Genomic DNA, 18,094 nt, shown 5'->3' on the forward strand with positions numbered 1-18,094 from the left:
GTTTTCCTTTACTGAACTTCACGAGGTTCCTCTCTGCCCAGTTCTCCATCCTGTCCAGGCCCCTCTGAGCAGCAGCACAACCATCTGATCACCCAGTCCTCCCCGTTTTGTACCATCTGCAAACTTGCTGAGGGTGCACTCGGTCTTATTGTCCCGGGCATTAACGAAGGTCAGGAAGTACTGGCCCCAGTACCGACCCTGGGGTACTCCACTAGTGACCTGCCTCCAACTGCGCTTCGCACCGCTGATCACAACCCTCTGGCCCGGCCGTTCAGGCAGTTTTCAATCCATATCTCTGTCTCTTTATCCAAGGCACTCCTTGTCAGCACGTCGACAAGGATGTTGCAGATGCAGCATCAAAAACCTTACTCAAGTGAAGACAGTGCTCTCCCCTGACCCACCAAGGCAGTCACCTCATTGCAGAAGGCTGGTTGAGCATGATCTGCCCTTCATAAATCCTCGCTGACTACTCCCAATCGCATCCTAGGTGTATCTAACCCAGTTCACTAGAAATTTGCTCTCCATAATCATAAACATGCTTATAAGGAAAAGCCTCCGATCTCCTTCTCAAGCTCGGAGTTGTAAGCGGGAGTCCAGAGCTCCCTCTGGCTAAGAGTCTACAAAACAACGTGGGTATAGAAGGCCTCACCGCTCTTCACACAGATTTTTGACGCATGGGATTTTTGTTCTTACTTAAGTTGCCAGAAAAGACTTCAGGCTGACGCATAACTGCAGAAGCAGTGCAATGCTCCACAGGACATCCTCTCTCACTACTAACCAAGGACATCCAGCTCCTTCCTTCATGATTGCCATCCACTTCTGAGAACCTGAGAGAGCACCTTGCATCCTTCCCAAGAAAAGGTACTTTAACAAAAGCAAGGCGCAAGTTCCTGAAAGTACTGACTCTCCCTGATGGCACCAAAACACTGAAAAGATTGTGGTAATCAATCAAACTTGCAACCAGGAACCGAAGGCACAAGCAAGCTATCTCCAGTGGAACCACTTCACTGTCCCTAAGTGAAAGCAGTCCTGTTGGGTAGTTTCTCAACCAACTCTGACAGATTTGTGGAAGACCAGCAAAAAGAGGAAGGAGAAGACACAGGAGTTGGCATTTTCAGAAACAGGCAACGTATGTAAATCCTTCAGATGACGTATGGGACTACGATAACTCTTTCAGAGTTAAGTGACCCCCCTGGTGCGTTCACAGAGGAACAGCTCTGTACAGGACAGGGAGAGAAAGTGGCCCAGTCCTTCAATACTGGAGAAAGGAGTTTTGGCGAGGAAACGCTTCATTACTGCCCAGAAGAGACAAAGCGAAGCAAATTAGAAGGTTTAGCTGCTCCTCAGGCCAACTGACTGAAGGCAGGATGTCTGAAGATGGGTGTCAGTCACGGTACCAGGCAACAGCTTTGCTCAAAATACTCTTATAATACGTAATAGCGCACACACAATATACGCCTCAGACTACCATTAGTTTCAGTAGATTATCACTTAAACTTTATGAATGAGAAGAGGAAAATCCACTGTACTGCTTTCTTGAACCAAAAAGCCCGCCGTGAAAACGCAGAATCATACAACTAATAAAAACTTCGGTGAGATGCTCCTTTCTGTATTCCTGAGCGGGATTTCGTAACTACTGTCCAACTGGCGTGTCATTAAGACACAATTTCACACCTGAAATGGTTTCTGGTGAGCTAAGCAATAAAAAGGGTTGTGCCAGACTGAAGACTGATACCCCTGTTCTGAATCACATCTGGTGGCTCAGATCCCGGCGGAACCAACGCTAAAATCAAGCTTTCAGCTCTTACGATCTTACAGGCACGAACTGAATTCACAGTGAAGTTTCCAATCCCAGTAAATTTTGATTAAATAAGCATCAGAAGTTACTCTAAATAATCACCAATGCCAACCCTGCCAACCTATTATTGCTTCCAAATTAAAATCTGATTCAATGCAAGTGCTTTTTAATTAACAGTGGAATTTACTCTCAAAGAAAACTCTTTGTAATTAGTATTTTTTACAATTAATTTATTTTTGAAAGCCAAAACATATTGCTGGTCTTAATCTTATTAGCGTTTAAGAACTTGCCACCAAGGCTTCTCCCCATTTTTTCCATGAGTGCTGTCTGGCACGCTACAGGTCTGAACATTCACCTTTTAAAGCAGTTTCCTTCAGAACATGATCTGCTGGCTGTAGAAAAACACCGGCTGTTTGACAGCTATTACATTTTTCCTTCCTTTTTTTTTTTTTTTTTTTTTCAACTCAACTCACAACAAGGTTTAGGCATCTGTGGAAAAGGGACGGCGAGCGCTCGGAGTTGGTACGCTGTCATTTAGAATTAGTGTTGATGGATTACCTCTGTCACAGCCCAGTGGTGTAAAAACTGGTCCAGATCAGTTAGGTAGAGACGGACAGGTGAAAGCTGTGTCTGGCTAATGTGTGGTTTTCCTCTAATGCCCTGGAGACTAGTCAGCTCCTCTCTTGAGAACCCTGGAGAAAAAGCAGCAGTACAACAGTATCACAAAACAAGCCAAGCACCGTTCTACTTCGACAGCATCACTGACAAAACCCGTCTTGCAAATTACATTTATTTGTTAAAAGCTCTGGCTTGGTATTTTAAATCGAGTAGATCAAAATACAAATCCTGACTTCTGAAAGAAAACAAAAATATTTGAAAAATCAACGGCATACCCATTTAAACTGTAACGTGGTATAAACAACCCCAAACTGCAGGAGGCCAATGTTACGCCACCATTTTCAACGTATAAATCTTTACAAAATAATAACCCCCCCCCCCATGTATAATGCAAGACAGTTCACCGTGTGTTCGCAATAACTCAGTAACCCTCTAACACCACCTCAACGTTAAAAAAAAAAATAGTGAAATCAATCATTTGGCTAATTATTTCTAGCCAGGTATTAGAAGCTTTAATGTAACAGGACTACTGCTCCAAAACAGTGGCTTTGGTTTTGCTTCTGTTTTCTCAGTTATCAGTACAGGTCTCTCCACTGTTTTAGGGGAAAAAAAGGTAATTTTTGAAAGCAAACTAATTGAAACTACGGATGACTGAGGTGATGAAGGCACTTTCTTCTTACCACAGGACAAGTTACTGGAAGGTGGTTCTCAGGAGCAGTATGCCATTTGAACCACTGTCATTTCCCAAAGTTGCATCACCACAGATTACAACTATTTTTAAATCTGAGTGAGAATATAGTAGCAGCAGTAATTCTGCTCACAGGCTGACCTTGGGCAGCTCACTGCAACGTACTTTGGTTACTTTATCCTGATGGAATGTCTGTAATAGCGTAAGCATGTCCACAGGAAATCCCAGAGGCACTAATTTACGAGCCAATAAAAGGCATTTACTTAAATCTAGGAAAAAAAAAATTGTTCATGTCATATGCTGAATTTAGGTCTTCCTCATACTTCCCAGAGAAAGCTGCTAGAATTGAGAAAAAGCGTGCAAACAGTCAGCCCAAATGGCAAAGTGTAAAAATAGGGTGTCAAAGATCAGATCAAGAGAATAAAAAGAAAAAAAAAAAAAAAAAAAAAAGGTCTCTCGTATCAAAAAGATGTAACAAGATTAGAATTACTTCCAGGAAGCACCTACCACACCATTTATTCTACATTAAATCCAGTAATTGACTATCAAAACAGATTTCATTTTGTTAATTCTGAATTATGACATTCACATGGATTACCTATAAGGGTTGAAAACAAGAAGCTGAAATAGTCCACATCATTCACTGAATTATCCTGCACTTGGCACTTCCAGCCTGCAAAGGATGATCTACACAAAACCAATAGCAGATAGTTTATTAAAAAGCACATCATTAAGAATTCACAACCTACCTGCACAATACAATCAATTAGCATGACTAAGTTGTTAATTGTTAACAGCATTCCTGTTCCCAACTGCTGCTGTTAGAATAGCATTTTAAACAGCTTCGGAAACAACTTGCTCTTTGCAAGACAAGACGAGCGATACTGAACTTCGCACCCCTGCATGGGCTTCGGTGGTTCAGCTGATTAAATTACTGAGGTAGCAACTTTTCATAAACACCAGTATAACCTTTACTGTAGTGACGACAGGCAACACACAGTAAATTAAATTAGTTTTATTTCCCTTATTTGGTAAAAGCCATTACATCACAAAGCCGGGCTGTATTTTTCATCATACCACTACTTTCAACGCAGCTCTTTACAGAACAACAGATCCCATTTAAAAGCAGCCTCAGCACTCTGGAGTAGCTACAGCTACGAAACCCAGAACTAAATTAAATTTGGGATTTCGAACACCAAAGGACCAACGTGCAAAGGCGGGAGCGAACCCCTTACCAAAGCTGCCCGACACCCCCCTTTTTAGGGGCGATCTGGAAGAAGTGGGGCACCAGCCGACTCTTGTTTCTCAAACTGGACGCGTTTTGTGGATACTCGGAGCAAACAGACACCGCTGACCGCCCTGGCCCGTGGGTCGGTGCAGAGGCAGGGGAAAGCCAGGGGCTGGGAGCATCATCTCGCACGCGGGTTCCGCAGAAGGCTGCGGCTCAGACCTCCACCCCATTATGCAAAACGCGTATTATTCAAATTTACTTGTAGGCTGCTCTTGGCACGCACGCTGCGGACTGCGGAGCTTTGCTGTAAGAGATTGCTGCTTTCTGCTCCTGCAATCTTGCGAAATTTCAGCGCTTCCAAAGGCGGTTTTCCAAGCCAACTATCTGCCTTAAGATTCTCCCCCCCCCCCCCAGTTTCTCTCCACTAACAGCCAAAATGGCTTCGCTCATGGGTAACAAAATTCTGGAAAGCTTGTTTTTCAGACTTTTTTTTTTTTTTTTACAGCTCCATGTTTTGGGAGCAAAACTACCAAATTTGGAATACCTCTGTGCCAGGCATGTACATTTTTGCCACCCCATGAAAACCCACCCGCAATATTTCAGCGGCCACAAAAGTGACAGCGAGAATACGCGCGTGCCCGGAGCGACTCAAAAAGAAAGAAAAAGGCAGCTCTGCAGGGTCCCTCCGAGCTCCCAGGAGGCCTTCGGCCCCTCTCCTCCCCTTCACCTGTGGTCCCTCGATCCCTCTCCACTCGCAAGGCTGCCAACACGGAGCTCTCTGGAGACACAGCCCTTGGCCATGGCCAGTCGTCTTCTCCCAGGAGAGGGGAGAATTTCTTCTCTCCTTCCAAGGAGGTCCCAGCCCGATTGATGACAGCGTCAAAAGAGATTTCACACGTACTCAGCTAAAACAGCGACAGGTCTTGCAGCCCGTTTCCCCAGCAATGCCACATAAGGTGAATCTTCACCTTATGAATTAGATCCATCTACCAGAAGAGAGAATGAAGCCCGTGTCCTGTTCAGCACGGGGGAAGAAGCTGCCCGAATCCAACGCAGAGGGACTACGAGTCACACCTGAGGTCGCTCTTTATACCTAAATAAGCACTGGGGAGCGTGAAGAGAGATTCAGGAGGATTTAAGACTTACTGGACACCGAAATTCAAACAATGCAATTGCTGAGGAAAACGGTGGGAACGCAAGAGGCTGGAAGAGATACATCAGATGACGAGCTGCAAGGGGAACCAGGGAAATGTGAAAATAAAAAGAATCTTTGGCAGAAAGACAGAAAACATGGAAAGAACTAGCGGTAAACCCAAATTCAGGGACTTGCATGACAAAGCTAGTCAGGATCTGGTTTCAAATAATAAAATATAAAAATATTTTTCCATGCAGCAGTTAGCAGATGTGTTGAATTCCTCATAAGATGACCAGTGCATGCAAGAACTTTACATGAACTCCAGAATAGACTGAAAAAACCCTCAAGATTCACTGCAGACTAGCAAACACCTAAGGTTTCAGGAGACCCCTGGACAGGAAAAATGATTCTGAAGCTTATAGCTAGACATCTGGAAATTTTGCAAACCCTTCAGCAGTTTTGGTTTTCTACCCACATCTGACTACCTGCATATTCACGAAACAGGACAAGCATTTTAAGCATCTTAACAGCACAAGCTCTTACACCTACGATGTAGCAGACATAAGAGGAAGCAAAGAGAACTGCTGCTGTTCTGCCCCGTTACTGCGGAGGCAGGGCAAGACACAAACCTACTCAATAGCTTTAAAACTACTTGTAGATGAGTCTTAAGACTCAACTACAAGCAGAGCTACACTGAGACACGGACACACAAAGCCAAGATCCCGAAATTCAGTTGCAGTTTCCTTTTTTTTAAAAAAGTGAAAGCTATTACATACATAAAAGAAGCCTCCGTATTAAAAGAGCATTAAGGTTAGAAATAATCCAGCGTCCAATTTAGAAAGCAACAGAGAAAGTTGCCTATAACCCTCAGCTTGGCCGCTTTGCGCGTATACCTGAGGGTATGAGAGTCTTGTGTGTCATATTTTCTCTAAAAAAAATTTAAAAAAAAATCTATGCCTCATTCAAACCACGGATGAATGGATCAACCACGGTTATGCAATGAAAAGGTAACACGGCCTGACCTGTTCCTGCCTTATTTATTGCACCATATTGTAACGTGCACAGCGTACGAGGCACAAGATGGTTAAACAAAGTAGAAGAAAGGAACAGCTCACAACTTGAGGTGAAGAAGTAGGTTTGCGGCATTATATTGGACCACCCTCCTATCTGCATCGCAGAGGTTCTATGAGATGCTAGATAAATACTTTTTAAAATTGGGTGACAGGAAGTCAGTGGCCACACTTTTTCTCCAAGTATCATCAAATGAGCTATTAATTCACTTTTCATAGGAAAAAACCCCACATTACTCACAGTGGAGGCTTCTCTCACCCCTTCCTTCTGGTAGTTACCACTAGCCCTGTGACAGTTCAACAGGGAGTGAAAGCCAAGGGGCAGTAACAGCTGCGGAGCAATACGGCCTCACGCGTCTTAAAGAGCAGCACCCAGACCCGTCTGAGCTCTGCGGCTCCACGCTGAAGTCAATCCTTCGCTTTCAAGACAGAAAATGCTAAATATTCTGAAAAATCAGTGCCCCAGCATGGCACGCTGAGCTCCTACAGTTAGCAGGAACTTCTAGGCACTTCCGTCTACACCTTCGCCTCGCCTCAGTTCCTCATCTGTAAATCGGGAAAAACATCACCTCCTCATCTCCTACGGCCGTGAAGATACTTGAGCACAACACAAAATTCCGCAAATCACTTTGTTTTCCCAGGGGGGACTTAATAGAAGAGACAAAACATGGAGCCTTCTACTGCAACGGCAGGGACAAAGCGTAACGTTGAACAGACGCTCCCCCAGCGAGCGCGAGGCGCTCGATGCAGAACGTAGGACGGAAAAATACCACGAGATCACGTAATCAAAGGCTAGATACGGATCTCACAGATCTCCCGTAACAAATTCAGACCAAGAGCAATGTCTTTAATATCACAAACACAAGCAGAACAGCATCCCAGCACAGAAGCTGTTCAAATACGAGTCTAACCCGTCGTCAATGCCTCAATTACCTTGGAACCCAAACGCCTATAATGTAGTTAAAGCTGCTCAATCTCGAGGTTCACATTAAAGGAAATCAGAAAGAAGAGCAGAGAACAAAAGAAATTTAATTCTAGAACGGATGCCGATGTGCTACAAATACATTGCAAACTATTTCAAAAATCTTCGCTTCATGTATCAAGGCTACCACGGATAATGAAGAACTATGTGTGCTTTTAAAATATGTTTGCAAAATGCTTCTAAATTACATGTTAGACATTTAACTAAAGAAAAAAAAAAAATCTGATTTCTAGGTGGACGCGAGGTAATAAGCATATTATAACCTCCTTTTTTTGAATAAATTTTCACTGACAATGGGAACCTGTTATCAAATGGCACGTGAGCAAGAAACCTCTGCAGTCAGCTGAGCAAAGCTCACCCTAACTACGATGAATTACGTGTTGTCATTTCCGTAAGGTCACCTGCTCCCCATGACAACCTCCTCACTGAGGTTCAGAACTGCACCTTTAGGGAACCTGCCCTGTATGCCAAACGGAATTAAAAGAAAAGCTGAATCTAATTAACTTCGAAATCACTGCCTCGCTTGCCAGTAGCATGGCAAATATTTCCCAGTCACCGCAACCGTGCAAGGCAGTCCCGTCACCGCTTGCTGCTCGCTTTTCTTTTCGCTCCGGACGGACCTCGCTACCCTTGCTCTCACTGCTGTTCTTTCCAGCTTGGGCTTGCAAATTAAGACAACTGCAGTTTGTGCACAAGTGGTTATTTCTCAGCTACCGACCATTATCTTCGTGCTCCCTGACCTAAACTAGCTACCCACTGATTTCTGGTTCGGGTTTAAGGTGTTGGTTTTGACTTAGGACATCCTACGGAGTCCTTGGGTAATTTAGAGGAAGAAGAACTCCGTTGAACCTTGCTTATCCTTCCACCTGCCCTCCTGTAAAACGCACTGCTCAAACGCCAACTCAGGCAACGCACCTATCAAGCACAGCAAGCTGCTTTTAGCATTTGGGTTGGGTTTGGATTATTTTGTGGCTGTTCAGCAATAAAACCGAAAAGTGTAATGAATCTCAAAGCCCTCAGGTCGGTCTTCCAGTATTTTTAAAGCAAAACAAGAAAAAGCAAACGCAAGATTCACAGCTGTTCCGAGGCACTAATACCATCACCCTTTTGTTCATAAAAGCGAGGGTTACAGACCTCAAGAAGTGCAAGATCAAGGGTCTGGCTTTTCTGTTCAAGGAAACTAAAAATCCAACTCTTTCGCCCTCCAGGAAAGTGCTTCCAACTGCCATAACAGACAATATCCCAGCGCAGGATGTTCCTGAAGCTTTACAGAATGATTTAAACATTTGCAAGAGACCAGCCTGAGAAACCTAACGTAATGCAGGCTGTGGTAGGTGATCCCATTTTACATTTGTTTTATCAACCATCGAGCACAGATTTAAACCCAGGCCTCCCACAATTGTTTCTTTAATTCTAGGTTATAAAATCATTCTAAAAGGAGTTTCCCCCCAGTGTAGGCACGTACTTGCACACAACTGTAAAATACATTCTTTTAAAACACTGAAATGCCTTGTGCCAATATTCATCTCAGCTTTGGCAGTTTATTCCCGTTTAGCTTTAATGAAAAAAATAGTTTCTGTCAAATTGAAACGCAACTGCAATAATGCATAAACTCAGGTTCCCGCATCAACTTCATCAAATCAGTTTCCTGTTACACTGGTAACGAGGGTCAGCACTCTCCGTTTTCCCACCCGTTCTTGAAGAGACAGGGAACCGAGACGGTCACCAGTTGATGTTGAAATCATTTCATAAGAAAAAAAGCAACGAAAAAATTTAAATCTTGGAATTCTTCTCGAACCCTGTACCCATCTCATCATTCACACCCACTCAGCTTCAGGCAGCACAGGTCCTGGACGTGAATCCTGAGAGCAAGAGGTTTTTATCTTCCTCCTCCTCTAACAGGTACCACACGTAGGCGACGGATTGTTAGCGTGAGGTTTTTGTTTTAACTTTCATTATCTCTTTGGAAGGATCAAGTGTTTCCATTTGAAGATGTGGCAAAACACAACAAACACCTGCGAGGAATTACCAGGGATTTGGGGAAAAATATGAACCCGATTTTCAGAGAACAACAATTTGAGCCATGCATTGTTAAAAGTAAGCCTGTCAGCTACTCATTTGCTCCCCGGCTGCGAAGGCCGCCTGAAGAAAAGAATTGCTTGCGCATTCTAAACGAGAGCACAACTCGGGAGAAACATTCACTAATGAGCCAACGGCATTTACTGCCTGGTGCAGTTTTAAGTGCAGCCACATAATTCTTCTCCCCTTGGTCACGAATATCAAACTACAAACAGCCACCTGGGGACGAATGGAGAGGGCCACATCCTCAGACACAAGCTTAGCTTTCTCCCTCTCTCACGTCCTGGGCCTTTACAGAACAGCGAGTGAGGAAAAGGGAATTTGCTGACCAGATGGGGATGAAGGAACCCACCCCAGGATCTGACGCCCAAGAACGATGGATCCTTTCTGCTCTTGCAGCGAGGAAAACAGATCAGCCTTTTACCCTTCGCCCTCAGCGGCACCCAGCCGGGGAACTGCCAGCGCTTTGAGAGCACGCTGCTCTTTTTAGTTCGTATCCAATAGTGCCTTAAGCATTTTTGGTTACCTTTTTACTACTTTCCCTCACTTTTGTTTCTAAATTGAGGGCTGTGAAAATACAGCCAGAAAAAGCACTTCAGAGGGAACACACACCTTGCTATTCCTACACTTTTCTTAGGAACCCGTTCAGAAGTACTACGCCTTCCTACCCTTGTCTGCTTTTCCACTTACCCTCCAAGGTGAGTTGACTTTCCATCGTACCATTTGTAATGATTTGAAAGTGTTTTTTCTTTCCTTTTTTTTTTTTTTTTAAGCAAGAACTCAGCTTATTTTGGTAAAATTTGAAATTTATTCATGTCTTCCTTTAAAATAAAAGTGTTCTGAAATCTTTTCTACACTTCATTTGCATGAGAATTACCATATGCAATTGCTCTTTCAGTGTTATTATTCACAATAATGGGTTACAATATCCTCTCCAGATTCTCTCCAGCTTGCGAATACTTTTGGGGAATATAATGTATTTCTGTTTCTTGTCTACAACAACGCATTCAGCAGGTCCTTAATGAAGCGGTACATAGGCTCCTTGTTACCTACATTTCGCGTTCTCACTGTGCCTCCTCCAGCTACACTGTCAAAGGCTGCGGATCACACAACCAGGATGAATAAATAAAGTAAAAGTAGTAGTTAGTTACAAAGAAAATATCTTCTAGAAAACTTCAAACTCTATTATTACCCTAAACTATCTCTGGGCAATAGATGTGGAGACACAGAACGTTACACCTGACACCAAACAGATGTTAAATGTCCATCCCCATCCTTTCTAAACAGCAGATTCCTGAGGACAGCAGGAACCAAGGAGCACGCCTGGCGACGTGATGAGGTGCCAGCTGAGCTGCCTCACTACCGTCTGGAAAGCAACAGAACATTTGAAAGGCACTACCTCTTCAGGGAGGAGTCCATTTACGACAAGCAGAATGCGAGTTACCCCCCGAGCCATCTCAAACCTGTGAAGACTAGGCACTCCCACACAATTTATGTCTCCCTGGGAGAGAGCACTCAGCTTTTATTTATACGGTCCTCACCCTTCTCCTTTCCTACAGCAACAGAAACAACAGCTCTTTGCAAGACCCCAGCAGGGAAAGAGCCCCACAAGAATACGAAATGGCTGTTTGAAGCCATTGGAGACCTCATTTATAGACACTCTACTTCAAGAGAGAAATGCCATAAATTAACTCCCATTGTTTTTTATCTAGGCAGTGAATTATTATCTGTCCAGTTCTCGATTACAGTGAAATAACTTCCAGACACACTGTTCCAATGGATAAAAAGTTCTAAAAAAAATCGTAACTATTATGCATAAATAAATTACATTTATGTAATTATGCCGAATAAAGGCACATAAATTAATTGCATTTATATAATTACACTGAATAGGTTCTTATTTGTACCTCAAGACATGTTAAGAGTTACTTTTCCCGCAAAGTCGGCAATCTGACTTCCTGGTTTATCTATTTGATCACAGTCTCATAAGCTGCATTTCTTAATCCACATTTCATAGGACAGAATACACCACAGTAAAATACTCAGATTATATATTAAACATCTTAAGTGTCCCACCTTCCACAAAAGGACAGGGAAAAAAAAAAAAAAAGAAAGAGAGAAAAGCGTTTGCAAGAATATCTGCCATCCACAAAGTCACTAAGAAGCAGCAAACAAAAACACTGAGCCCAACAAATGCTGTTCCTCTGCAACTGCTGCAGTAACGACTTTGGTGTGTGAACAACCAAACAGACCTCCCTCCTGTCACACAAACAACAGCATCTACATTATACAAGAAGGTGAGTTTAAGACATTTAATACATTTCCATATTCGACAAAGATTTGCCTCCAAGCCAGTCTTCCCAAAAGTGCTCAAAGAATAAGCACATGCCCCACTAGTCCTTTAAAAACTCTTCTGAAGAAGCCCACCTGCCCTACAAATGTAGAAAGCAGATGTAGAAGTATCATACCAAAAATTCTTTCTAGCTCTACCTATAATACTGCTAAAGTTTATGACCTTAGTCCCTACTAGACCATCAAGATTAATACACTTCTTCACTCTCTGGAGAGAACTGTCCACGTGTCCGTATCCACATCTTCAAGGAATCACCAGAACTCCACTGTCAAGATGAAGCTAAGATTGGAATTTCAAACCAAAGGTCCACTCATGCCAAAAGTTACATATTCCCACCTCACACTTAAATCATTCATCTTTAATTAGCAGAGAACTATATTTGATTATTTACCAGTTATTCTGACAAACCATGAATTAAAGATAAAGATTGAAGTTAATTCTTTTAGAAATGTGGCACACTGCATCCAGATGAATGGTTCTTTGCAATACAAAGTAGTCCCCCCTAATCACCGCAGAAAAATCCACCCAGCAGATTCAATGCAAAGACTTTCTAAAATACTTCCCACACCCTTGGCGTTTGCCTCTGTAAATTTAAGGTTATCAAAGGCCGACTCCAAGAACTCCTCTCCCTCCAAGAAGCCACCACCTCTCATTTCCCTCAGCCTGAAGTCGCAGATTGTTCACTCGTGCCGCTCCACACCCTTCCTCACCTGTTTGTGTATGAACAGGAGTAGGGAGAAAAGATTTATACCCCCAAACCCCGGCACGCTTCCACCTCTGAGAACCCTGCCTGCTTGGATTTCCTTACATCTCGGGTCCCACACAGTAGGCACAAGGCAGGCACAGGGAAACCAACCCCAGACAACACCTTCTGTCCCTCAGTTTCACCAGCTGTGGCTGTCCCAGCGACCCAAACAGCAACAACCTCTGTCCACGGGCACCGGAGATCAACTAGTGTAAACCTGGCCGTGTTCACACCAGCATCCAGAATGGGGTGGCTGCATTTCAGCTTTCTTTTCAGAACTGTCCTTGGCCTGTGCTGACTGGTAAAGCTTTAGTGAATACAGACCAAAAGCATGCCAGGAACCACCCTAGTCATTTACCAGTACAGATCATCACCCTCCCTGGCTCAGAAACCTTCCCATTATACATGGAAATGCCGCCAACATCATCTCCGCTCTCAGCGCAGGGAGCCCACCGCGGCTCACGTAATGGGCTCCTGCAGACCACCTGGCTATTCGTTTCACCCTTGCAAAAATAAGAAGCAGAAACCGTTGAACGTCTTCAAAATTCATTTCTAACCACAAAACATTCTAAAAGTTAATGTGCAATAATTAGAATTTAATGTTACTGCCTGGTATCTTCACAGGGCTGTGGTTTAAGCCATCTGGATACATTTACTATCTACTTTTACAGTTTACACACACACCAAAAAAGCTGAGTTCCTTGAGTTTATAATGATTGTTCCCGGAATAATGCAACAGTCTCATTGTCATCCATATGTACTCTCATCGAATCCACCTTAACGTAGCTTCTCCCTGGCAAACAGACACGGGTAGGTATGTGCATTCTCCTATGCATGTAAAAACGTACGTGCTCTGCCAGTCAAGAATAATACAGAAATAAAGGCTTTTAAAGAAATTCAGAACCATTACCAAACACAGCAGTCAGCCTCTGATGCTCCCGAATGCAATCTATTTAAAGCATGACAGATAAGCAGGTGGTGTAAGAAAAGAAATTCATACAAACACTCGCCCCTCCCCAAACAGAAGAGGAAGGCACTGGAAGGCAGACAGTGCCATCTACTGACACCAGCCGCCTGACTCACAAATGACCCCTGAGGGACTGGTTTGTATCAGTTCCTCTGGGGAAAAACGATCGTAATCTACAACTACAGAAAGCGTCCCATGAACCGGGCTGTGGCACAGAACGGGGGAATTACAAACGTTTTGTTACAGCACCGTTCACTTCAACAACTCGCAGGTCGCAAGGGCTGTACGTGAGGACCAGAAGTTGCCCGGTCCCCCTGCTTCCTTCCAGGCTTTACCTCTGCCATCCATGACGTACTTTCCTCCAGCCTGATTTCAGGTACCTCCAGTGAAGTACATTTACACCCGCCTCCTACACAGCTCATCCTAAAAGCTCTCTGCTTTTAGAAAATTTAGCACTCAAACCAAACGTTTTTCTGATCTTTAAGGTCTGTGTTTCTAACCCTGCTAAAACCATGTTCTCCCATTCCTTTTCAACAGCCGTTTACACACACAGCTCCCCCTCCTTCCCAGCCCTACGTCCCTAGCAGTGCCCATTTGTCAGTCATTCCCCACTATCACAATGCACAGAATATTGCTCTTTGCCTGCTCGCCTTTAAACTGAATCCAGCTCGTCCACATCATTACCTAAAAGCAAGCCACAAAAATGGACACAGCCATCCAGCTTGGCTTTTCTGGTAAGAGAAGGAAAATTAGTTCACGTATCCTGTGTGCAATGACAGGTTATGGAGCTCGTAAAGCCCAGCTAAGGCTCACATCTAGAAAAGCTACTGCTGGGTCCTTCACTGTACAACTTCTTCTCCAATGAAAAAGATAGTCCAGACTCTTCAGCTCCTGAGAAGTTAATATTGTTACTTATCTCCCTATCTTTACATGCTTATCAAAGCTATTCTATTTTTTTTTTTTTTCACATCCCCCTCAGCAGCCACTAACATTTCTGACATCATCTCTGTTCTCTAAATTTTAAGGCATCCTAGGATGAAGGTTTTGGGATAAAAAAAAGTCTACAGTCATGATGATAAGAAATAAAATAGTCTTCCACAAAATGGATTTCACCTATATATTAAGAAGCTGAGCCACAGCTAAAAAACCGTGTCATCGATAAACCCTTTAAAACTTGCACAAGTAGTTAAGTTGGCTCTACAGGCAAGAATGCATTTGCCATGCTGGTGCGTTCGCTTTATCTAGAAAAGACTCGTTTTAATGTTTCCAAGGACTTGTATTATCTGCAGATGTGTTTCTAAAGAAAACTGATCAAGTTCCTGTTTCTAACAGATTCCTTCTCGACGAAGGGGGAACAGCCTTATCAAAGGAACAACACTCAACCCAGAGTGGCATCTCTTCGCCAAGCTCTGTCAGAAATGCAGGCCCCCAGACAGGAGGGCGGTTAGGGCTTATCCACACAAGAAACTGCGGTAGTACAGCTACGTCGGTACTTTTTTTTCCTTCATCCAGTTATTTCAGATTGACTTCTTGGGTAGATAACCCACCACCTTCAAATCCTACTTCGTTTAAAACACGTTCCAAATGCCGTAAATTAAAATCAAATCACTTCCCTTCTGGAAAACCAGAAGTTGCTCCTCCTCCTCCTCTGTTTTCCAGAAGCGACCTGCTTTTGGTAAGCAAACCGCCCTCCCGCTGCCTCTTGCATCTTCTGTCAAAAGCATCAAGTGCCCACAGCCCACCTGCAGCTTCCTGGTAACCCTCAGGAAACAGGTACGCTCTATTACCATAAAAAGCTCCCACACTGAAAATCCGGTAAGATCTGACAACAAAGGAAGCACCTGAGTGCTTGTTACTGACTTCAGCTCTTGCAATGACTCTCTCTGAGTTGGTTACGGTTTGCCACTGCATTTCCAGCATACGGCAGAGAACTTTTCTTTTTTTAAAAATAAAATTTGAAGTCCACCTTCCCAAAACTAGATGGAATTTCATTTTTACGGTGGTAATGCATTACCTACAGGATATTATGAATTTCACCACCATCACTTCACCTGTTAGTCACCACATTCACATGTTATACAGCCAGCACAAACAAGTCTGTATTTGACAGTACATTGTGTTGCGTCGTATTTTAATTAAAAAAATGTTTCCGTTCCAAAAACCATTAAGAAAAAAAATTCACTTTAAGCATAATTCATATAAGCTTAATCCCTGCTTATTTATCTCAGGTTCAACAATATCAAGCAATGCAGAAAAAAACAAGTGTACTTCTTCCAGAAAGCAGCAAAACAAAACACCCCTGTGAAATCCCAGCAAGCCTTCCCCTCACTTCAGCCGAACAGCAGCCGCTCTCCCTGACTTCACAGGCAAACTCACCCTCTTTCCGGCCAGGACACAAACAAGAGAGTGAATAATTTCTAACGGGACACTTGCCTAGCAGCTATGGTTTTGCTGTTTGAGTGTATTAATGATAGGAAAAGCCAGTTTTAAAAATTTGAAAGCAAGCAGAACATGAGAACACACACTGGTTGGTTATTTTTCACTACAAACAGCGTGAGGTCGAAGTATCTGCAAGGAAATCTGCCATCAGTGGCAGAACAAAGACCACCAGTGATGATGTTCCAGGTAGAGGGTGCTCAGCACCGTGCAGCCTCACGAGTCACTGATACAATTTTATTATCAAGCATTGAAGAAAAATCAATCAGTGCAAAGACAGTTGAAGCGAAAGGCCAGGAGTAAAGTCTGACGGAAGCATTAACTGCCTTCGTTACGCCAATTCTTGCACACTATGTTCATTTTTTCTGTGCAAATCAGTAACAAAATTAATGAATAAATACGAATAAGTGCTCACACATTTCCCAACCCCGCCCCCCCCCCCAGCAAACCAAACCGCTGTACCTCATGTGCAGTATCCCGATGAGCGTGGCCGCCAGCTCGGAGGACATCCTGCCCATGATGCAGCAGCGGCTGAGGCCGGCGAGCAGGCTGGTGGGCAGGCAGGGTAGGAAGTACACCAGCTGCACCAGCCGCCGCTGGGCCTCCGCCGGCAGCAGGACCAGCGTGCCGTCCAGCGGATCTGCGGCACAGACAGGCAATCAACACGCTGACCTTCCCCCTCCGAACACACAAATCCCCTTGCGCTCTGTGAGCATGAGCTGCAGGCCCTGCTAGCTCGAACTAAAGATTTCAGCTTTCCACTAGCCTTCAGGAAGACACACAGAGTTCACTTTAACCTTTATTATAAGGGGCTGAACCATTCTCCACCCCTGTCCCACACACGTGGACTTTACGTTCACCCAGGAAACAGCAGAATTTTCCAGGCGTTGCAACTTCCCCGCCGAGTGAGGGGCAGAATTCATTACGCTGTGGTGTGAAAGTCTTACCGTATATTCGAGCAGCAGTGGCTTGTAAACTTTGTAGTAACTCCTTGTTCGAACGCGAAGCAGCGGAATGAATGATGTCAATCAGCTGATTCGAAAGCTCAGGGTTCCTCAAGCCAAGGAGGGCAAGTTGCTGAGGTAAGCCAGCCAACCAACGAGATAAAACTTTACTTCGACTTCTAAAGAAAGAGGGAAAATTAGCTGAGAAAAAAAAGCCAAAACCAAACAGCAAAACCCCCACAAACTTACTCTCCAGTCTTGACTAAGTTGCTTTAATGTCAGGTACGATTAAACTACAATAAACTGCAGTACTGTGATCTGCTGAGAATCTGAGCACATCCGTGTGCTACGACAGTCGCATCACAAGTATTTATTTGATGATGCACATTTTCAACTCTTTCAGAAAGTATTTGTGTGAACTGACCGTACGCTGGCAAAGCAACGTTTCCATTTTATCATTAGTTTTACCAGTTTGTATTTAATGAGTTATGAGTCAGATCCATGAGACTCCCACACCCTCAATACCACTGAACCCCCCAATCAAGCTACTACTCTTTACACCAGACTTTCAAATCCAATTCTACCTTCGCTGACGTCTTGCTCGTCAGTTCAGATGCCTCTTAAAGCGGAACTAAAAACTAGAACCGGTGGAGCACAACACCAAACCACCTCATTAACAAAGCGTACTGGGTCAGACGCTCTCCCCTCGTCCGTGCAGCCATTCCTCACAGGCGGCTATCGTGGTGGTGAAGCACGACTTGCTCTTACGTACGTGCTCGCTCGTTCCTGATCCTAGCTCAGACCGAAACAATCTTACAGACCAAATCCTATTGTTCTTGGCCTACAAATTCTGCATAGACACCCTGGCTTATCAAATCAAGAACCATTTCTAAACCAAAAGCATTTTGTCAACATACTACTGAAGTGATGACTGCATGAAAGAAGCTGCCAAGTGTAAATCAAGAACTTCAAAGCTCTTTGAAGGTGTCAACAAGAGCAGCACAACAATAAAGATTATTTCATTTTCGAAAGACCTGACAAAATCCCT

General features: G+C 43.8%; 1 protein-coding gene across 1 annotated transcript in view; it reads right to left on the reverse strand.

Moving 5' to 3' along the window:
* Positions 1-18,094, reverse strand: part of TEX10 (testis expressed 10) — a 51,804-nt gene that overhangs the window by 14,236 nt on the left and 19,474 nt on the right. Inside the window, exons 7-10 of the mRNA XM_086468971.1 lie at positions 17,050-17,225; positions 16,565-16,742; positions 3,703-3,791; positions 2,357-2,490 (exon numbers count right to left, since the gene is read on the reverse strand). Of these exons, the coding sequence (XP_086325097.1) occupies positions 2,357-2,490; positions 3,703-3,791; positions 16,565-16,742; positions 17,050-17,225 (577 nt within the window). The remainder of the gene's footprint in view (positions 1-2,356; positions 2,491-3,702; positions 3,792-16,564; positions 16,743-17,049; positions 17,226-18,094) is intronic.

The sequence above is a fragment of the Leptosomus discolor genome, chromosome 8 (genome assembly GCF_034619465.1).
Source record: "Leptosomus discolor isolate bLepDis1 chromosome 8, bLepDis1.hap2, whole genome shotgun sequence".
Taxonomy (NCBI): Eukaryota; Metazoa; Chordata; class Aves; order Leptosomiformes; family Leptosomidae; genus Leptosomus; species Leptosomus discolor.